General features: G+C 44.6%; 1 protein-coding gene across 2 annotated transcripts in view; it reads right to left on the bottom strand.

The window, feature by feature from the left end:
• CCNYL1 (cyclin Y like 1) overlaps nt 1-10,619 on the bottom strand; it is a 33,638-nt gene extending 23,019 nt beyond the window's left edge. For both annotated transcript variants that reach the window (XM_086465128.1, XM_086465129.1), the window contains exon 1: nt 10,382-10,619. In XM_086465128.1, the coding sequence (XP_086321254.1) occupies nt 10,382-10,619 (238 nt within the window). The remainder of the gene's footprint in view (nt 1-10,381) is intronic.
• Nucleotides 10,620-12,723: the final 2,104 nt, after the last annotated feature.

Genomic DNA, 12,723 nt, shown 5'->3' with positions numbered 1-12,723 from the left:
GGGAAGGCAGCAAGGAAGACTGGGGAGGAACAAGCACAGGAAAACAGAGGGAAAAGGGCTACTGAATTCAGTAAATCCTAACACAGGAATTTGTGTTTCTCCTTGTTGAATTTCATGGTTGGACCAATCCTCCAGCCTATCTAGGTCCTCTGAATGAGCAGCCTCCAGCATACTGTTGCCCAACTGGATGTTATCAGCAATTTGGGTGCCCTCCATTGTCTCCTCCAGGACACTGAAAAATGTTAAACAGGACAGGTGCTTTTTTTTTCCCTGGAAGAGACAGTACAGGATAACTCCCATCCTCCCTCATCCCACAAAAAAATACACTAGCATCTTGACTTCCCTGAGGTTTTGATTTACTTTGAAACTATAGGATTTGTTAAAGCTCTCTTCTATTGTTCTTCCCTCTTCTTGTGCTCTGTCAATCTCTGCCTATATCCATGCTGCTTAGATGTTAGAAATTAGGTCTAGGGCTAAAAGCACTACAAGAATGAAACACATGCAAATATAATCAACTTTCATCCCAGACAAGGGTCCAAGATCCACAGCACTGTGGGATACACCAAGGGACACAATATTGACACGGCCACAGAAGTCAAACTTGCCCCTTGAACCCAAGTGGACCCACACATTTGAGGAGAGGAATAGCAGTGAAAGGAAAACAGACTTTACTGGCTCCAGTTCCACAGTGGCTCCATGGAATTAAAACATGCAGAAACAAGAATGAGAGAAATGCAAGAAGCAACAGGATAACATAAAAAGCAAGAAAACAACTCCAGATCATTTTTGTTCTACAGGCTATCAACTCGATAGAAGTCAAAACACATTTTCTATCGGACCCTCACACTTAGTGATAAAAAGGTGAGAAGATCCCCACCAGAAATTAAGCCTGCAGGAGCAGCACAGTAACGTTGCCACACTACAACAGTCCTCCACTTCTCTCAGAAATGCATGCTGAGAACAGCCCTCCCCCTTATTTCTCTGCATCTCTCAGTGCCATTTACTCACATGGCACTTACCAAGCTTGTCAGATCAACCCTGTCTCCAACTGGAGCACAGAGAAGCCTGAACTTGCTTCCCTCACTCAGCATTCTCATTTTAAAGAATCCCTTGCAGCGTGCTTGCCCTTCAGACAATCTCAGCTACCTCTGCTGCTGCTGTGCACTCTATGTGCTGATAAGAGCATACAGTCCACCCCAGGGCAGATCACATTACTTTTAAAAGCAAACCTCTGCTCCTAGCTCAAGATCTTGCATCCTTTCCTCAACACATAATCCACATGAAGACTTTACTTTTATTCATCTATGCCACATAAGAATGTGCGTACATTTTAGGAATCCATAATGGTAGCTACTTATCTATTGTTTTACACATCTCCACGGGTGATTTCTAACTATTAAGAACACATTTTACACACTGCATCGTGCTACATATATTGCCTCATGAATAAAGCTGACAGTCAAAGATGTCACTGTTACTAAGTAGCAGCCCTTGGACGATTTCACTACTTTAGAACACTAAAACATTGCATTTCCTTTAATAGTTTTCGCCCCATCCTCTGCTTTACTACACAGCTGTAACAGTTTTATACAGCACATAGTTAAAGCATTAAATCATAAAATAATCTCTTTGCTTTAAATGGAGTTTCTTCTCTTGCTCAGTGGTTACTAGATTTGACTAATACTTGAGCTTCCCTTAAATTTCATTACCTTACAGTACAAAAGGTGTGAGTTACTTAACATCCCCAATAAAGATTTAAAAATTAAAACAAATTAAACTAACAAATTTGCCAACACATTTCAGAAAGTCTGTTACTTCTAACAATAACTTCATATAAAATGGTTCGTCCTTTAAATTATGTTACTCTATTTCTATTCCCAAAAACTCTCCTAAAAGTTCCAATACTGAATTCCAAATTCAACCCGCTTTGTTTAGTCCTCACCAGCCACACCGAACACACCACAGAACCCAGCACACATAGGTCATTTTTCATTTGTCTTCTCCTGTTATGTCCTCACTTACACACAGGTTAGTCTATAAATGCTCCATGTGTGGCTCCTTCCCCAGATCTGGACAGAATGAAAGCACTTTGATCTCCCAATTATTCATCTTCAACAGAATACATCTCTCTTCCATAACGGGATGGACTCAAAAGATATTAAACTTGCTCTGTTTTCATAACTAATACAAGCAAATTTGAATACATAAAGGACTGGATCTGTTGTGTAACAAAGTGCTTTCAAACACAACCAGTTCTCAGAAAGGAACTCTATTTTGAGAGAGAATCTTTGTGAAAACAATCTTAACTAACACTTGCATACACATACGTTCCTTAAAACCACTCCTAACTTCCCAGAGGAAACGAACTCTTTATATAAAAAGGAAAACAACTAAAGCCAACCCACACAGTTGGCTTTTGTTCACAGAATGACAGAATCACTGAGGCTGGAAGAGACCTCTTGAGATAACCTAAGTCCAACCCCCTGCTCAAGCAGGGTCAGCTAAAGCAGTCTGTCCAGGACTGTGTCCAGTCAAGTTTTGAGTATCTCCACAGAGACTTCACAACCTCTCTGGGCAACCCGTGCCAGTGTTTGACCACCCCCACTGTTAAATGATTATTTCTAAAGATTGTGACTATACAATACACACAGAAGGATGTCATAAAGCTATTTAAAAATCTGTCAGTTGTTCGTTATGGCACTACTATGAGAACAGCAGTATCACTACCAAAACCCAGCACCTACCTAAATGCACTGTGATGTTTTAGAAGGCTGCAGAAATTACTTCAATATACAAGCTCTCTTAATTAGGAAGGAATTATTTGCTCTCTTACACCACACTCCTGAGCTGGGCTGGTTCAAAAAGAAACTGACACAGTAAGCATTTCAAATCTGCTACTAAAATCAGAATCATTTACAAAGCAAAAGTATAGACCATCCATTAAATACTGTGGGCTAACCAGGGTTTAAGCTATCCATTAATTTCTCAGCTTTTTTTTTTTTAAAAAAAAAAAAAAATCAATAGAGTATTAGTGTTCTTGCATTTCTTAAAGTGTAGGAGGATCCACACCACTATTGTCGGCCTGCACAGCAAATCCCAACATGATCCTATCGCACTCGGTTCACAGCCCCTATTGGGGAAGCACAATCGAGACCTGTTCCACTGTACGCAACACCTGGCCTTTCTGGGACTGAACAAAGTCCAGTAGGCCTCCATGCATTTCACAATATACCTGCCAGGGTATTTTAGCTAAGCAGAATGGCGGGATGTCAGGAGTGCCCCAAATTCCACAGCAAAAGCAGAACCAGTTAAAAGGAAGTAAAACTAGATGCCTTTAAGATTTTATCTTGGAATTAGAAGGAAAACTGTAGTTCACAAGTTAGATCTTAAAAGTAACTAACATTTTATTAGAGACGTGTTTCTGTACTGCATTCAACATAGGAACATTTAAAAAGACAAGGAGAAAGAACTGGTTCCATGCTGTCCACTTTTTATTCCCCATAGAGACCTACTATTTGGGGAATAAATTTACTGCCATGAGAAGCTTAAGGACAACTCCACGGCTCTAATTTTTAATTGATAAGCCACAACAAAAATTGCTAACTGTACACATTAAAGATCAACCACATTTTATAATCCTAGATCCATGCTGATATCTGCAAGTGTAAGGAAAGCCTTCCCTGTAACTCCTCTCTGCCTTATCACAAGACATGGCTCAAAGTGATAACAGGTGAGTACCAGAAATTCCAGTCTCATCTAGTATCTGCAGGTAACTAAACTAAGACGCACTGTACTGTGTGCTGGCTGTCATATGCCACCTGATGGACCGGCATATGTTACGCTTCCTCTCCTCTTCCACTGATTCACAATAACGCAAACTTCAAATTAAGCTTGGGCTTTCATGACAGTTAACACTGTCATCAAGTTTTGTGCCATTTTAGGCACAAGCTCAAACACAGTCACTCTTTATAGGGGCTTTGTGGATTCTCAGCTTACCTGCAGTTTGTTCTATAAAAGAAAAATAACTATCTGCATAACAAAACATGTCCAACAGTTTTACAGAAAAGCTTTTTTTTGCCTTTGAAAGAAACTGGCATTCAACAGTTTATTATGTGAGTCTGATTGACACATTTGATGACAAGGCAGTGTTACTTTTCACACTGGAAAAAACCCAACAACTAAGTTTGATTACTGCAATGATTCAAGACCCTTTCAGAGCTCCAAACAGAAGCAGAGCTGTGCTATACGCATACAGCTCATCAAACACTGCAGAACACTACCTGGTTAACAGTGGGATTTTTGCGTAAGCTGTTGAGGTAACCCTGACATTTGCATCACCTGCAAGTATGATCTTCAGCTTTATTCATCTGGTTTACTACACATTTAAATTAAATAGCACCAAGCTTTTTAACCAGTTGCGTCCTTGTTTGTCCCTCCAAGTCAAAACACTCTATAGAGTTTTCTTCTGAAAACATAATTTTTCTAGTGAGTGAAATAAAAGTGCACATTCAAAGTCTAGCTGTAATGAAGGAAAACCAAATAGATTTAGAAATCTCAAGATGAGCTTGTTGACAAGGATCTACAGATCCAAGGTCTGGGTTCTTAATGTTTTGTAGAATTTTCTTCCTGCCTCCAAGTCACTTCTTCCTTCTTCCTATATGAGGAAGAAATATTGTTAGAAACCATAATGTAATGTGTGATGCGAATTTGGGAGGAGTAGCTTTTTGTGTTTTGTTGGCTCGTGCAAGAGTTCATTCCCCTATTAGTCAGTTTTTCAGCATGACCTCACTGCACTGATTGCACTTGAGAGAACAGATACCTCTAGCCACAGAACTTCTGTTGCTCTACATCATCTACCGTGACAGGTAGGAGGGAAAAGAGCAAGTCTCCTAAAGAAAGCCAGAAGAGGAAAGGATCCTAGAGACAAGTTACATGGAAACAGCATTAAAAAAAAAAAAAAAAAAAAAAAGGTAAAGATGAAAATAAATTCCATTTCCTCAGTTCCATAACTTCAATCAAAACCTTCAGGTTAGCCATATATTTCCTTCCAATATTTCCTATTTTATGAAAATATCTCAGTTATAATAGCTGTTATACTGGAAGCCTGAAGAAACACACTCACCAAAACAAACAAATCAGTTTCCCTCCATATGAGCTTCATGTATATATATTCCATATCAACTGTTCTTAAAAACCTAAGGCTCATACAAACTTGCCCGCTGCAGAAGTCTCCCAGATTTAGCAAACAGAGAAAAGGACAGAGGATTCCTTAGCTGTCAGCAGTCCCCATACATAAGAACTGAAATACAGATACTATACTATGGTGATGATTTCTTCTATTTCCAGTTCCAAAATCTGTATATCAATTTCATCGTTGATTCTGAACAACTTAGCGATTCAGTCATTTCCACTACAGGCACTTTACAGATCATTTCATAAAGGCCATGACATTAGGCATCTTAAGCCAGCAACATGGAAGGTGTTCCAGGCTGAGAGAGTCAATTCTTTCACATTTGTTAAGATCACATACTATTTGTAACTGCTACAAATACCTTTGTAATTAATTCCCAGTCAGTTATAGGAAAGAGATATTGAAAGTTCTGGGGAAAGAAAAGGGAGCATAAGTCAGGTGAAAAACTCGGTGAATACAAGGAAAAAAAGCAGAGAGAACACCAGAAAAGGGACCAGACCATCAGTTGGTTTTCACCCCCAAATTCCTATTTGTCCAACTAGACAACGGTATTTGCAAGCCTATGCAGCTACAGATCTTCAACAACAGAGGCGCAAAAAACCAACATGAGATGGTTAAGACTTTCCTGTGCTGAAAACTGCTGGCATCAAAAAGCTGATTCCTTGCATCAAAGTGTTCATCTTTTTTTTTTTTTTTTGTCTAACTTACTAACATTTTAACTAGGATTTTAAAAAGAACCACAAAAAAACCCCTCCACCCACATGCTTGAAGTAAGCTGACATTATATAAGAGAGGAACAAATGAACACTATTGAGACCTTCTGCAAGGAGGTTTATAGACAAGCTGTTGGTGGAATCAGATCACAATCAATACATTCAAGTATCTGTTCTTCTTCAACACAGTTCAATAACTGTGGCATGCAGGCAACTTGAGGCTTGCCCCTTTCAGCAAGGCACAGCCTCAAGAGCCAGGGGGCTGTTGCAAAAGGAAAAGCAAGCTCACAGGTGCTTTTAGAGTTATTCTAGGCACTAGTCTGTCTGAGCCTGCTCAGGTAAATCTCACTTACTTCATTCTCTATTAACTCTCCTCTTCAAAGTCCCCTTCCGTTTGTTTTCCCATCTAACCTCTGTGTGATGACTGCATCCCACTGAGCACCTCTCCTGACTCCATTTGCATTTCCCTCTCATCCCTGATTGTCTTTTCCCTTGTCATTCTCCACCCCCCCACCCACCCCCAGTTCTCCAGGTGAAGGTATCAGGTCAGTTTGTCCCACCAGTTCAGTTGGTCAGTCCTCCCCTTGGTTCATCTTAATCAAGCAAATCTCTGCTCAAAACTGCTGGCCTCAGTAAACTGCAGTGGTAGAGGCAGATAATGTTTTCAAGTACAAGTGAGAAAAGACTGCCAAGCGCAATCTTGTTCTAGTTTTATCCAAGGATCAAAGAATTTATGAAAAATTAGATCTATGTTTAAACATAGGTATCTGGCAAGAAAGTGCCAGCCATAAGAAATTCTCCCCCAAAGTACTGGGAAAAAAAAAAAAAAAAAAAAAAAATCACAGGAAAAAAGAAGCCCCAAATAAAGATTAGCAGACACTTATTTGGGGTGGGGGAACCCAAAACAAAACAATAATCAGAACAATGCAAACATCACCTTAAGTTCAAAGAGCTGCCATTTCTAAAACTAGATAGGAAAACCTTTTTGGTCAATTCAAACTGCTTCAGACTGTTGCTTGCATGCTGAAAGAAGGAACACTTAATGCTCAGCTGAACAGTCAGCTAGCAGCTTTAGGTTCATTTTAGCTTTTGATATTTAACGTCAAGAGGAGGCATGAACCTATCTGGAAGAAACTATAATTTTCAAAGTTATGTTTATTCCCATTTACTTAATACAACTTGGCTTAGCATAGCAAACCACAAATGCAGGCTGATTTCTCATTCTGAAAAATCATGCACTGAATAGAGTATGGCTCAGGATCTTGAGAACTATAAAATACAAAGTCATCCTTTAAATTCTCTCTTAGCAGTCGATCTGACGATCCCTTCCCATTTGAATTAACTTTTGTTGAAACATTACACTTTCAGTTTCAGTGTGTTTTATCTCCATCCCACTCACCACTCCTTTTTTTGTCTTACACAAATACCACTTCATAACCTCCCCATTTATAGAAAGTGAGATTTTTCTTGTTTAATTCTGATCTGATACAGACAATCTAAGCAGTGCCGACTGGAAAGCAGTGCCTGTTAAGTAGTGTGCTGGAGAAGCTACAAAATAATCCTCATTTAAGACCATAGACCTGTGAGGACCACGTTCCACTTGCTACGAAAAAGCAAGACAAAACAATACAAAACAAAAAGTCCAAAGCTCAGTTGGTAAATTCTGCATTCCTGATACAGTCAAAACATTCAATTGTAGCAAAACAAGCACAAAAGTATTAAGACAAACTTTAAGAACAACAAACAACTTAAAGAAAGACAGAAATTTAAGGAATGAAGCATCTCCATCACATTTGGATGCTAGCTTTCTGATATATTTAGCTGTGTTCTTACAAACTCCTAGAACTGAGCAGCATGGAACAAAAATAGCCAAGATGATCTTGACTTCCCTGCAGCTTTCTCTCTTTTTCCCCTGCCAAAGCATTCAAGAAAAGGCTAGTCAGTAGATTCCCAGCCTTCCATTATTGACAGAATTGGCATCTTAGCTAACCTATGATATTGTACTTAATGTATTATAGAAGTAATATTTATCCCTCAAATGAAACTGCTGGACTACTTACCACTATAGCAACAAATTAGTGCTCTGTAGTAGTCAACAGCACAGAAACATGTAGGCTGTTTGCATCGTTTGGGTATGCTGACAGCTTTTATACCCTAGAGTCAAGAGGGCTAAGCATAGCTGTCTGGTATATGCAAGTGCTGCGTTTACAAATTTACTATTTTCATAGAAGGTCTTAAACTAAACAGACAGCAGTATCACTTAAAATTTCATTATAATGTCTGTTTCATAACACTTCAACTTCAGACTTCACAAATAATGCTTTACGTTTTGAAGTTAACTGCTTCAATCCTACCTAGGTAGCACTTTATAATGTTCAAAAATGAACACAAGAAGTTTTACTTCTAATACCGACTATCCAGAACTGGATTTTCATAAAGATATCAAACTTTTCATACTTTTTGCAGCCCTAAATGGTTATATCAATCAGAAAAATGTAGACAAATAGCATCTATCATTCATAGCAGATCTACTTCTAGGCCACGCGATAGTAAACCACATACCACTGTAAAAGTGATCTTTAAAATAATCTAAAACATATACTACTTACACAGATCTAATTTTAGGATCACCTCCTGCCTCAAGACTGAAGTTTCCATAGCTACAAAAGTAAAATTTGTGATAGACAGCTACTACCTTATCCTTGGACTATACACTTTCAGCCATCTCTGCAAATTCAAAAAATTAAATACTTCCCTACTTCAAGGCCAGTTCTGTCATTTGGATGAATTCACAACTAAGCCTAGTTACTTAGCACTGCTCCCATGATCACAAACTAAAGACTGAAACAAATAACAACCCTTATTCCTGAGAGTTATTTAGCCTAGGCATTTTTGCTTGGCTTATTAGAATTTTTACAGAGCTTAGCTCCTCCTCCCTTAACGAGTATGGAAGAGCTGAGAGATTTCTGCAATATCTTCTTGCAAAAAAAAAAGTTTTATTTCTCCTAGACGGCAAATATAATTTCTCCTGCTGCTGTATTGCACAGCTGTCTCAAAGGAGATCCAAGGGGCTGACTGTTCCATCTCATTTCTGTAACAGCTGCACTGCACCATATGGTGCTATGCAGAACCATGCAAGTTTAGTAATTCCATTTCTGAATGTTTCCTCACACTCTTCTGTGGCCAATTTTCTCTGATAGCTAAAGGTTTTTTTCTTAAGTTCAAGATGAGTACGGAGGGCCAGTGATAACTGCTATTGTATGCATTGTACATTAAAGATGTCAGACAGGCTATCTTTTTTCAGCTGAATATATTTCGTATAGGTGTGGTGATAACTATGAGAAGGAATAGCAAGGTGCTTGTTAATTAAGTTTTGAATATCATAAGCTATTACACTGTGCTGTACACTTACGGTATCAAGTGAAGATACAGACAGACGGAGCACCCCTAGCCTGTTACACGTTGTCTCAGTAATTCTCACTGCAACACAAACCTGCGAGCTCTTCCTAGGCATGTCTGAAAGGAGATGCAATACGGAGCAAGTCTGTGTGACACCAGTGCTCCAGGTATAACTGGAAGGAATCTGAACGGCAAACACGGACTTTCCCACGAGCTCAAGGAAAGCAAACTGGGAACACTGAGAGCTGCATGCCAAGGAACCCCAGTGTAATGAGTCCACAGCTATAAGCGAGCACCCTGCATAGCTAGATTATAGATTACCCACGTCCAGCCACGATGATGTCATATGCACACAATCTGTGTAATTCTTAATTCCCTTACACCCCACACACCCTCTTCCTTCCTCCTGTTCCACAGAGACTGGAAATGCAGCAGCTTTTGCGAACTGCCCCAACATTACGACTGAGTCACGACTCCATAGTTCAGGAGGAACAAGCAGCCAGACTTCCACTTCCAACGGGAGCACCCGGGGGCTCTGCCGAGACTCCTTTGGGTTTTCCGACCCCTCTCTCTAGCGGGGCTGCCGGGACGCCGACAGGGCACTCCCCGGGCAGCGGGGGAAACCGGCCGCCCCTCCGCCGGGTTACTTGTAGGGCGGCCTCGCCGGCTGCGGTGGCCCCGCGGCTCGTACTTCGGGAAGAGGTCCCGGACCGCAGCCGGTTCGCCCCGTCCGGCAGCAGCAAGGTGGCGCGCCCGCAGGAATTCCCGGAGCTGTCAGAGCAGTGACAGCCGCGGGGAACTTCGCTTGGGGAGCGGCGCGGGGCCGCCGGCGGCAGGCCAGGCCCCCCGAGGGGCTCGCCGGCCCGCACGCTCCCCCCGCCGCCGGGACAAAGGGGACGCGCCGCGGGCAGGGAGGCGCCGCGCCCCGGGCTGCCAGACCCCCCCGGGCACCCACCCGCGGCGCAGCGGGGCGGGGGCACCACGGGGACAGCCGCCGGCAGGGCGGGGACGCGGTGCCCAGAGCTCCTCGCCGCCCGCCCGCCGGCCCCGCCGCTCGCCCCCCGCCGCCGCCGCTCACCATCCGGGAACTCCCGGTCGCTGATGTGCTGGAGGTGGGGGCCGCCGCCGCCGGGATCAGAGTCCCCCGACTCGGCCTCCGCCGATCCCGAGCCGCCGCCGCCGCCCGCCGCCGCCGCCGCCTGGTACGCGTCCACCCAGCGGTCGGGCCCCGGCGCTGCCCCGCCGCCGCCGCCGCGGGCCCGGCTGAGCTTGGGGCTGGCGTCCGGGGATACGCAGCAGGTGACGGTGTTGCCCATGGAGCTCGGAGCTCCCCCGCCGGGCCCCGGCTACGCGGCTCCCGGGCTGGGGCGGGGGAGGGGGAGCCGAGGCGCCGGGCGGAGGGAGGGAGGGACGGAGGGAGGGACGAAGGGGAGGGGCGGGCCTCAGCGCCGCATCACCGTCGCCTCCGCCCCGGCCAGGCGCGGCCCCCGCCCGCCGCCTCCTGCGCGCGGCGAGAGACGGACCTCGCGCGACCGTCCACCTTCCCCCGGGCCGGGGGAGGGGCGGGGGGGAGGGCCGGCCCCGCCTCGCTTCCACCCAATCGCTTCCCTCCGGGGCGCCGCGTGACGCCGCTCCGCCAATGGCCGCGGGCTTCGTCACGCGGCCGCCGCCACGCCCTTCCTGGCCTGCCCCCTTCCTTCCCCACGCGCACACGCACACGCAGCGCCGGCCGCGGCCCCTCGGCCACACCCCTCTGCCCTCCCCCTGGCGGTGCCACGCCCCTGGTCCCGCCCCCGCGGCCGCCTGGCTCGCGGTGCGGGGACGCGCACGTGCTGCCGATGCAGTAGCGGCATGAAGTTACTAGCGGTAGTGTAATAATAATAATAATAATGTCATAATGAAATAATAAAAAGCAATAATGTAGCATCACAAAATAAAACATAAATGTATTAACACACAAGGATATGAACAGTCCCCGCCCAGGCACTGGCACAGCAGCCCAGAGAGGCTTAGTGAGGGGCGCGGGCGGCCTCGGTGCTGCTGCTCTTGCCAGTTCTAAAGGCTGTTTGCGAGCCTCGCCGGCTCTTTCCCCCCGTTATTAAAGGTTTTAAGGGCTTCTGGGTTGGGCTGGGGTGTTTCGCTCACCTGCCCCGACGCGTGCTGGTGTCGCTGGCTGCCTGGGCTGGGGGTTGCAGCGGCCTCCTGGGAGCTCTTCGGCCAGTTCTGAGGACTTTTGGGTGAAGTCCCTCCAGTAGGTGAGTGTAGGCCATGCTGTGTCCTGCTGCTCGCTTAGGGCTTGCAATCTGCTGCTCTGCGCGTTACCTGCCTGCAGCCTGGAGGGGGAAACACAATGCGAGGCCGCTGGGATTCCCAGGGACTTGTGTTTCGCTGAGTTTAAAGTTTCCAGCAGCTGCGTTTTTGCTTGGTGAGTCTCAGCTACCTGAGAGCTTCTCAGAGGACTGGAATGCTCAAATACTCTTCCAGGGAAGGCTGATTAGAGGGCAAGATACCCACAGGAGTCAGAGGCCCTGATAAACATGAACATACTTCATTCTGCAATGGATCACCTCACTATCACTACAAAAATTTAACTCTGGCCCTGATAAGAAGAATGGCTCTGCAGAGGACTTAAGAACACATGAAGTATTACAAAACATCACTATCACGCTGGCAGTTTTTCCAGAGATAGGCAGGCTCAGGGATTTTACTCCATTTTGTAGGACAAATCCTAACACTGGCCCTCCCATGTGATCGCAGATGCAGAGTTTTCAGATAAAACCATGCCTAGTTTCTTTGACGAGAGGAAGTCACAGATGCTGCATTTTTTAAATCTGTACAACTTAATCCCAGGCACAATAAAGGGAGGAACTAGATTATTTATATGACGGTTATTCCCTCAGACTGATGAATTATACGTTTTCACTTGCTGGCAAGTTCTCGAAGCTGTGTTAGCTAAGCCTCTCTACATGCTACTAAGTTTGTAAAGCCTTTTTACTCCGGAGAAATCTGACCTCACTGTGGATTACATGAGGGCCTCAGAGAAGATTTGCTTTCAGCACTTTCTGAACCACTTCAGCCTAAAGTCCCTCCACAGCCTCTGTACTCTGCTTGGAAATGTAGCAGGTGCGACTCCTAGGTCTAGGAAGGACTGGGACTTAACCATCAGGTGGGACAAGAGACTCGTCTGAGTCAGGGAGGGAAAAAGGGGCTTCACACAAAACAGCCATTCAGAAGTTGGTGTTTTCTTCCCTCTGGCATTGCAGTCACTGATTTTTGGTGAGGATGGTGGGGGAAGAGAAGAAAGCTGGAGGGTTAGTGTGGTTTAGTGAAGTAATTAATTCTCAAGCAAGAATAAGAGCTGGCTTGCATCTGCGCTATTTAATATTAAAACTGGCGTAATTTACCCTCCAACATCAGAAA

Source organism: Leptosomus discolor, chromosome 5, assembly GCF_034619465.1.
Source record: "Leptosomus discolor isolate bLepDis1 chromosome 5, bLepDis1.hap2, whole genome shotgun sequence".
NCBI classification, from domain to species: domain Eukaryota; kingdom Metazoa; phylum Chordata; class Aves; order Leptosomiformes; family Leptosomidae; genus Leptosomus; species Leptosomus discolor.
Note: the sequence above shows the minus strand (reverse complement) of the source record. Positions and strands in the feature narration are given on the sequence as shown.